We start from the raw sequence: 9158 nt of genomic DNA, 5'->3' as shown, positions 1-9158 counted from the left end.
TGTTTCTGAGATATAAGGCATGAATGAAATTAAAATTGTTATCTCTTAAACTCATAATAAAACACACAGACACCTGCACTAACACACTTCTATTAAGGATATCTTTACCAAGAAAAGATTTTCAACTAAAATTATATACAGTTATTGTATGGATTGAATTTAGCTCAGTTTCATTCCAAGAAAAGTTTTTACTGTACATCATAGAGGAATCTATACAAGAACAAGATCTGAAATTGACAATACATTTACAAAGTGGATTCAAAGCAAAATGAACACATTCCAAACGTAGTTAGGTGATAGAATACAAACCATGTGACAAAATTAGAATTACACTCTTTTATGAAGAGCCAGGAAAATAAACACCGCATGTCTCTGGTTCAACCTAGAAAAACTTAAAGTGAGTATTCTATGTATACCGACTTGCATAAGCAAAGTGAACATGTACTGAACACAAACTCTGGAACTGTTGAACAGGAGTCCATGAAAACTGTGCTTTAAATGACTCAGCTTTGAAATGTGCCAAAAACACTGCAGCAGGTTACTCTTAGCAAAAAAAATAAAAAATCTCCCTGAAGGTGCAAAACTCAAGCCTCAGCAAATTAAGGGAAATGCTTTTGTTTGTTTTGACCAAACTCTTGACTAGTATCTCTCCTGCGTAAAAGAAAAGTTGGTTAAATAACAATATGGCTAACTAGGGGAAGACAAACTCAGAGCTAGTCCTTGTCTTGTTACCTGATAAAAAAGATCAAGGCAATCACAATATATGTACATACTGTACAAATATACAAAAGCTGTGGAGCGTTGAACGTGAGATTGACACTTTACATGCAGTCAATACACTGTGTACTCAGCCCTGTTGTTGAAAGCTTCTTATTTCCAGACATACATTTTCTCAATTCGCACAAATGTGAATGGCATCTTTACAGCAAGGACAGACAGCTGTCCTTACAAGTAGCCCACACATTAGTATAGCTAAAGTGTAAATGTACACATACCTTCTGCCATCACCTAGTCCATAACATACCGTGTCTTTCTGTTCCAAAAAAAAATCAAGCCTGCTTATTAATTGGTGATCTCAAACATCAAACTGAGAATATGTCTACAAAATCTGCAGGTCACCTGGTAGAAAAAAAATTGCATCATCTAGTATCGACTTAAATGTATCCTTATGCTAAAATCTACTCAAAACAACAGTGATTCATCTTCCCGAAACAACAATGTAAACCAAGGGGCACTCTAAGACATTGTGGAAACACACTCACATCCGTCGAAGGCAATAAATTATTATTCATCAGGAGAAAATGACATCATCAGCACTCCATACAGTCCATAATCAAGACCCTGAATTGGTTATTCAGTCTAATTCACAAACACAATGCAGTTTTATTTTCAATGACAGTAATCTCATAGAAGACTAGCTAAAATAACTTTTTAAAGGACCACTGTCATTACTTCATTCAAAACTAAAAATTCCTGATGGAGTAGGAGCCACAAAAAATGACATGCTACAAAACATGCATATCTCAGAGACTGTATGGACAACTGTAAACTCTTAAATGGTGGCAGAAGAACAACGACTTTACCCCTGGCATACTGAAAAGAAAACAGTGTGAGCACAAGTGAGTGAAAACCAGAGGAAATGAGGAATAAGGAGGTAGATGTATGGTATTTCAAGACTACAAAGACTATAACTCTGAGGCAGAGGTGGTGCCTTCTTGGAAGTACAGAAAATCCTGTGTGAAAACAGGAAATTAACTGAAGGGAAAAGTTTTTGGTTAAGGAGGAAATCTGAAGTCAGTTGCAAACATTAAGACCAATGTGACAGTTGTGGTCTGACATGTATTGAATCTTGTGTGCTTCAGTGCCAAGGCCTGCAAACACATACTCTGCATCAGTGTGTGCATTTTTTTAGTCAGTCTTCACTGGTTGAGCACAAACAGTAATTTATGAATCCTCATTCAGCTCCCGACTGTCTGTTCTAGCAATTTTCCGTGGAGGTGCTGTGTTCTCCCCTTCTGCTTGTTCCTGTTCCCGCTTTTTTGCTGCATTCTGATAAGGAAAGAAATACATTTACCAATCAGTGGGCCATAACACAGAAGATATCTGCTGTCACAGAAAATACAATTCGCAACAGCTCTCTCCTCCATAACATGAATTATCTTTAAAAACCTTTACCTTTTTATCCCACTGTTGATGTAGATATCGCAATAGGATGTTTGTCTTCTCTGTGACTATGACTAAGAAGAAACAACAGAGATGATTATTGAATTATGGGAGACACGAAGGGAAAAGGTGCTCAAAAGCAATAATTCAGCTGAAATTAGATTTGCCAATAGTGACTAATAACTTTACAGTAAAAAGGCGATTTACTAATTGTGTACTTACTCTGCTCTGATGGATATTCCCGGGTTGGAAGATACACAGACGGTCGACGGTTCTAAAATCACATTGACATCCAAATTAGTCTAAAGTAGCTGAACTGCCTCAGACATAAATATTCATATGTAACATTCTTTTTAATGTTTTGAGGAGGAAAAGGGTCACTCACTGATGCTTTACAGACAGAGTCTGCATGGAACCGGCTGAAGTTGTTTTTGTTGTAGACGGGCAGTCCCTTCAGGAATTCTCCCTGTCAACACAACAGAGAGGTGAGCACAAAAACACCTCCAACACCTTAAGAGTTAACTTGGCAACGTATTAATAGATGGCAGCGAGCGTTTACAATACGTCCTACTTACCACCAAGTAAACAACTATTTAGCTTTAACCTATACTTAAACGATTATGGGAAGAACCAGCTGTGGACTAACCTTCTCCATTTCTGTCCGAGTCACGGTTGTCTTCGTTTGTGAACTCGTAACCACCGTGAGAGTGAAACCGAGCAGCTGCTCCTGTTTTAGCTAGCTAGCTCCTAAGCCTTGTTGTCTTTGTCGTAGCCAAACTACCGGGTTGTTTACCCGGTCGACAGCTTCTTAGGCCTGCTATAAAGCACAAGCTACGTACAGTTTGACCACATTACGTCACTTCAGTCTGACTTCTAATTGTGTAATTACAAAAAAAGCCAACCTGGACGTCCTTTCGTGGCTAACTTGCTACTAGTTCACAACTCCATTTTTGTTGTTCGTCCAGTCTGGGGCGGGTTCCTTCTCACATCCAGCGCACCTCATTGGTTGATCACCGATGTCTGTTTGACGACAGAGAAAAAGCAGCACGCTGATTGGCTAGAATGTGATTATGTAACAGACCAAGCTCCCAATACGAGGGGGTGGAGGCATGAAGCTCTTATGAAAACAACACCAGTACTTTCTACAGTGAGTCCTCCGTGTATAGTTATGTTTGGCCTCCAGGCATAGAGTTCAGGCAAATTCGTGTTATTTCGGATGGCAGTGTTGCTGCATATCATGTTCAGTGTTTACCTATTTGTTATTTGGAATCCAAAACTAAGTTCTGTATATATTTTTGGCTCAATTTTAAGAATTCCGTATGTTTTCAGACTTGGGAATTGTAGTATTTTCACCCTGAATAAACTACACTACAACTCCCACAGGATTGAAATTAGGTTGAAGACACAGACAGAATTGTTTGTAGTTGATCTAAATGGCCCCAGGAGACACCAGATTTTTAAAGAGAGGATAAATTCAACCACAAGTTAACAGCACCTCAGATTAGAGCCCACATAAATTTTTCAGAGTTCAAATAGCAGACAAATCTCAACATCAACTGTTCAGAGGAGACTGTGTGAATCAGGCCTTCATGGTGGAATTGCTGCAAAGTAGCCACTACTGAGGATGACTAGCAAGAAGAAAACAATTGTTTAAACCAAGAAACACAAGGAATAGGCATTAGACCAGTGGAAATCTGTGCATTGGTCTGATGAGTCCAAATTTGAGATGTTTGGTTTCAACTGCTGGTCTTTGTGCGATGCAGAGAAGGTGAGGGGATTGTTTCTGCATGTGTGGTTACCACCCTGAAGCATGAAGGAGGTGTGATGGTGTGGGGGTGCTTCGCTGGTGATACTGTTGGTGATTTATTTAAAACTCAAAGCACACTGAACCAGCATAGCTACCACAGCATCCTGCAGCATCTTACCATCCCATCTGGTCTGTTTAGATGGACCATCATTTATTTTTCAACAGAATGACCCCAAACACACCTCCAGGCTGTGGAAGGGCTGTCTGACCATGAAGGAAAGCAATGGAGTGCTGTGTCAGATGACCTGGCCTCCATAGTCACCTGACCTAAATCCAGTTGAGATGGTGTGGATGAGTTGGACTGCAGAGTGAAGGAAAAGCAGCCAACATGTGCTCAGCATCTTCTGGAAGTCCTTCAAGACTGTCATCAAAGCAAAAGGGGGCTACTTTGAATAATCTAAAATATAGAACATTTTCTAACACTTTTTTGTTTACAGCATAATTCCATGTGTTCTGTCATAGTTATGTCTTCAGTATTAATCTACAATGTAGAAAATATTTTACATAAATAGAAATCATTGAATGATGTGTGTCCAAACTTGACTGGTATGATAGATAGATAGATAGATAGATAGATAGATAGATAGATAGATAGATAGATAGATAGATAGACAGATAGACAGATAGACAGATAGATAGATAGATAGATAGATAGATAGATAGATAGATAGATAGATAGACAGATAGATAGATAGATAGATACGATAGTAATTCATAGATCTGTTCATATTGCCTCTAGTTAAATAAACCGGAAACTGTTTAACAAACAGTAGTCAGCAGATCAAACCTTTTCTCTTTAAATGCAACAGGGAAATAACTCTTTATCTACAATTTCTCTTGGATACTATTTAAGTAAACTTTATTTAATCTGCATTTAACTGCATCTGGTGTTTGCATTTCAGGAACAACGCCACCAACTGGTTTTGCAAAATCATTTTATTGGACACTTTTTCTCTTTGACCCAAATGAATTCACACACACACAAAAAAAAAACATTTGCTGACATTTAATGGTTCTAACCAAAACTTCATGTTGGGTGGGGGAAAATTTCCTCTAGGCAAATCCATCCCATCAGACAATGGCAGTATCCATTCTATCCTTCCATTATTACTCACACTGTGTGACTGCCAGTCAGGCCACACCCAGTTTCTCCATGCATAAGTTCTTCACTGCATGCTGAGCACCTCCTGCATTTCAGAACAGACGTCTGTTTCTTGAAAGTCTTATAGGTTTCCAGAAGGAACCTTTAATGCGAGAGTGATTTCCGCCCCTTCAGCATTCGCCGCAGAAGCACTTCGATGCCACCCTGTGAGCTGAGCCTCTTTATCCAGCCGTGGGTTCTTTTGCGTTTAATGTTCTTGGGCTGATACTCTGTGCCTCTTTTTCTGGTCCGGACCTGCTGGTACTGCCACGGAAGCTGCTGGAACACTCCTGAACCCTCAGCTTGTGGAGAAAGCGGCGCAAGAAATCTGGAAATCTGAGGTGTTCCAGCCGTTCTGGGCACAATCCAGTTGCTGAATGATCTAAGGTGAGAGGTGCCAGTTACTGCAAGGTTCAATGAAGGGAAGCTGTAGAAAGAGCACAGATTTAAATGTAATAAACAAATCTTATGTCAATATTTTGCAACCGCAGTGATTACACTCAAGCTTTAATCCATTTATATTGTTGCCGTTAAGATGTATCTTTTGCACTGATTTTCATCATCAACATAATGATGAAATGTCTATGTACAGACTGAAATTTGTGCCATTCTGTGATTTACACTTGATCAATATTCATAATCAAAAGTTGACTACACCCATAAAATGTTTAGTCATTCAAAAACATAGAAAAAGACACTATACACACACAACCATTACAGGTTAATTTTAAAACATGACATGTTCAGAAACGCAAATATTTATAAATTGTGAATAAACTGATATCTAGGTCTAGATGTAAGCGTGAGTGTTACACTTTATGAAACTAGAGTAACCAAAAGTAATTTGGATCTGGCTTTACTGTGAACATTATTACTCCCTGACTAACAAGTTTTAAAAGTGGATTAGCATCTGATTTGCAGCTTCCAGTTCGGCAGTTAATGGAAACGTCAGGGGGGAAATGTAATTTACAGAATTGGACAACCAACTTCGTTTTGAATACTGATCAGTAAGTTCCAAATGAATTAGAAATTACCCGATTAAACATTTCCAATCAGTCGGCAACGAGCCAGTTTACCTGCATGAACTAGTAGCCACGATGCTAACGCGATGCTAAGTTAGCTTCCAGTATTAGCAACGTAAACAAACAGTGTAAGCGTTGCCGTATTGTAAATACGAGACTCTCTTACTTGCTCAGGTGAGTTATTCCCCTCAGTCGGGAGAAAGACGACAGTATTACATTCATTTTGAGATATTTAACGACATACAGTTGACACTTGCATGCGAACAGTGAATGTCACAGCTCTGCCAGCCTCCCTACATGAAGCAACGTGATTGGTTCAGACTTGAACCAATTGAGATGCTTCTTGCTGGAACACCGGAAAACCTGCTGCTGCTCACAAATACTAATAAAAAGGTTATTGACAAGGTGAAGAGCTGATTCATAATTTAAGAAAAGTTTCTAGTAGACAGCAAACGCTAAATAAGGAAACCCACACACACATATAATTTCACTATTTAAAAAAATATATATAGTAGAATAGAAATGCATCAAAAGTCAGAACACCTTTAATTACTGAGATTTAAATCTTTTTTTCATAATTTGTATGCACACCTTTATTTCTGATAACAGAGTCAATCCTCCTCAGCATGGAGGATGTCAGTGTTGCACAAATCCCTCTAAAAATGTTCTGTCATTCTTGAGGGTCTACTTGTTTCAGTGGCTGGGGGTGTTTTGTTGCTCTGTCTTATTCTTTATAAAGGCGCAAAGGTGTTGGATTGGAATCAAGACAGGCAATGCCTTATCATAGTTTCACTTTTTCCTCATTAAGAAACTCTTGTGCGATTTTGGCTGAGTGCTTTGGATTGTTATTATGCTGGAATATTCCTTTTCCACAAAGCTCCAGTACCCTAGGAGTTATCTTGTCAGCCAGTATTTTGGCATATACACTGGCATTCATGGTGTCATCCATTATTGTTTTGTTGTCGAACATTTTTTGCACTTATGCAACCCCACAACATGACACTCCCATCTCTGTACTTCAGTGTCGGGACTGTGTATTCAGTGTGATAGTACTGAACAAGCTCACAACAAACATGCCAGACCCCATCTGAACTGAACAATTTTATCTTGATCTCATCTGATCAACGAATGTGCTTCCAATAATCATCAGGCTTCTTTTCATGTTCTATAGCCAAGTTTAATCTAATAGTTTTTTTTGCTGAAGAGCATGCAAGAGGGTTTTCTTGGACACTGTCGATAGAAGTTGATGTTACACACTGTCTGAGCTATCACAGAAACTCAGATTTTCAACAATGACCCCTGTGCCAAATCTTAAGTACTTTTCCGTCTGTTCTTCAGAGCTAGATTGCACAAATACCACGCTGTCTGTGGCATCATTTAAGGAGATTAGTGGTACTATGGCTTGTTCAATACTGCCCAAATACTGCTGCAACTCTGACACTGATTTTTAGTTGGTTGTTGATCTTTCTGTATTCTTTTCCAGATTTGTGAAGTCTCATATTTAGAATTTTTTTTAGTTCCTTTGGCATCTCTTTTCCAGTTGGAGCCATGATGCAGATATGCCCATACGTCCTGCACTGACAAAGTTCACAGTTTTTGCAACTTGAATGTCAGTGGTCACGATTGTATTCACTTTTGTTACACTGACTTTCTACTTTGGGGCCTGTATTTTTAATATAGTCTTTCCTAAGTATTAGATTTTTATCATTCATACAAGGAAATACTCTGCTGTTTAACTTGGTGAAAGGTGATCCAATTCTGAATCATTCAACAGGTGATTTAGTAAGTGTTTTTGAGCAGGCGTCTGCTCACTTCTGTTGCAAACTATATAAGCACGCTTGTAATATTATATGCCACTGTGGAACACCAACTGCTACATATTTGCTTGGAGGTCCGCGCAAATGTTTGAAAGTTTATGTTCAGATGCATTATTTGTGATGTAAGGATTTACATGTTGGGTACGTGGATAAGAGGGAAATAGTGTGTGCATTTGAATTTTGTATGTCACTAGTGAGACTACATATGAGACTATGATGTGTGAAAAGATGTAGTGTTTTGGGGAATAATGGTTGTCATTTCACTCCATATATCACATCGCCAGAGTTCACCAGTGTGCTGTACATATTATGAGACAAGCAGCAACAAAAAAGTAGTGCAAACAGCAATGCAGGATAAATCAGAAATCAATTAGTGCAACTAAATGAAATAGTATAAAAATCAAAGCAGGCAAAAAGGATAGCAACTTGTAAGAATAATTTCTTTTAAAAACAAAACAAAACAACCCAAAGCCCATTGAAAACATGCATATCTTGAGGTTTTTTCTTGAAAGTTAAAAGCAAATATAGAGCACATTACGAGATTTACTGCAGACCTATGAGTTGAAATTTGAGGGCTGCTTTGTCTTTAATAAGAACATTTTCCCTTTCATGCAGCGCTAGTTCTTAAAAGTAAAAAACAGAAGAAGAATCTTCAAAAAACTTTCAAACTAGAAATATTCATGCCCATTAATGAGTTTAAGAGTATCATAAAGAATACAGTGAAGGAGAAATGTCAATGTTTTTCTTAAGAGGTCACTGTCCTTCAACAGCTGTCAATCTGTTTTATTGTTTTATTGTTTATTGTTTATTTGTGCATCATGTATCTGTTTTATATAACTTTTAAAATTTGTATGGCTGCTACGTTGGCCAGGTCTCTCTTGTAAAAGAAATCTCTAATTTATTTACCTTTATTTCCTGGTTAAATAAAGGTAAATAAAATAAAATAATAAAGGCCCTTATAGATCTACAAACACTAGTATATTGTGGCATGTTGGTTGGCCTAATTGGTTTTGAACCCTTTTCCCAATGCGTTCCAGGCAAAAGGATGAAGCAATAAGAGTTATTTACAGCAGCTCCTAAACAATAACACAGACGGTTGACTCACAAGCTCTCCTCCCCTCAAATGCCACAGCCGGTTACCCAGTGACTGGTACTGAGCTGCTCCAGTGCACCAGTTTGTTGATGACGGTCCAAAGCAGACCGCACTT

The 9158-nt window shown here is 38.3% G+C and overlaps 2 protein-coding genes across 3 annotated transcripts; both read right to left on the bottom strand.

Moving 5' to 3' along the window:
* Positions 1-168: 168 nt before the first annotated feature.
* On the bottom strand, positions 169-3130 carry LOC111567015 (DET1- and DDB1-associated protein 1-like). Its single transcript, XM_023267857.3, has 5 exons — positions 2810-3130; positions 2549-2629; positions 2386-2437; positions 2176-2237; positions 169-2049 (listed from the first exon to the last, which is right to left on the bottom strand). Exons 1-5 carry the CDS (start codon positions 2816-2818, stop codon positions 1945-1947), a joined length of 309 nt encoding a protein of 102 aa, XP_023123625.1. The 5' UTR covers positions 2819-3130; the 3' UTR covers positions 169-1944.
* Positions 3131-4888: 1758 nt separating this feature from the next.
* On the bottom strand, positions 4889-6459 carry mrpl34 (mitochondrial ribosomal protein L34). Of its 2 annotated transcripts, none has more exons than XM_023267863.3 (2): positions 6300-6459; positions 4889-5538 (listed from the first exon to the last, which is right to left on the bottom strand). In XM_023267863.3, exons 1-2 carry the CDS (start codon positions 6353-6355, stop codon positions 5217-5219), a joined length of 378 nt encoding a protein of 125 aa, XP_023123631.1. In that variant the 5' UTR covers positions 6356-6459; the 3' UTR covers positions 4889-5216. The 2 variants fall into 2 exon arrangements, with proteins under 2 accessions (XP_023123631.1, XP_023123632.1); XM_023267864.3 differs by having other exon boundaries at positions 4889-5493; positions 6300-6445.
* Positions 6460-9158: the final 2699 nt, after the last annotated feature.

This window comes from Amphiprion ocellaris, chromosome 10 (assembly GCF_022539595.1).
Source record: "Amphiprion ocellaris isolate individual 3 ecotype Okinawa chromosome 10, ASM2253959v1, whole genome shotgun sequence".
NCBI lineage: Eukaryota > Metazoa > Chordata > Actinopteri > Pomacentridae > Amphiprion > Amphiprion ocellaris.
The sequence above is the reverse complement of the archived record's forward strand: the minus strand, read 5'-3'. Positions and strand labels throughout refer to the sequence as shown.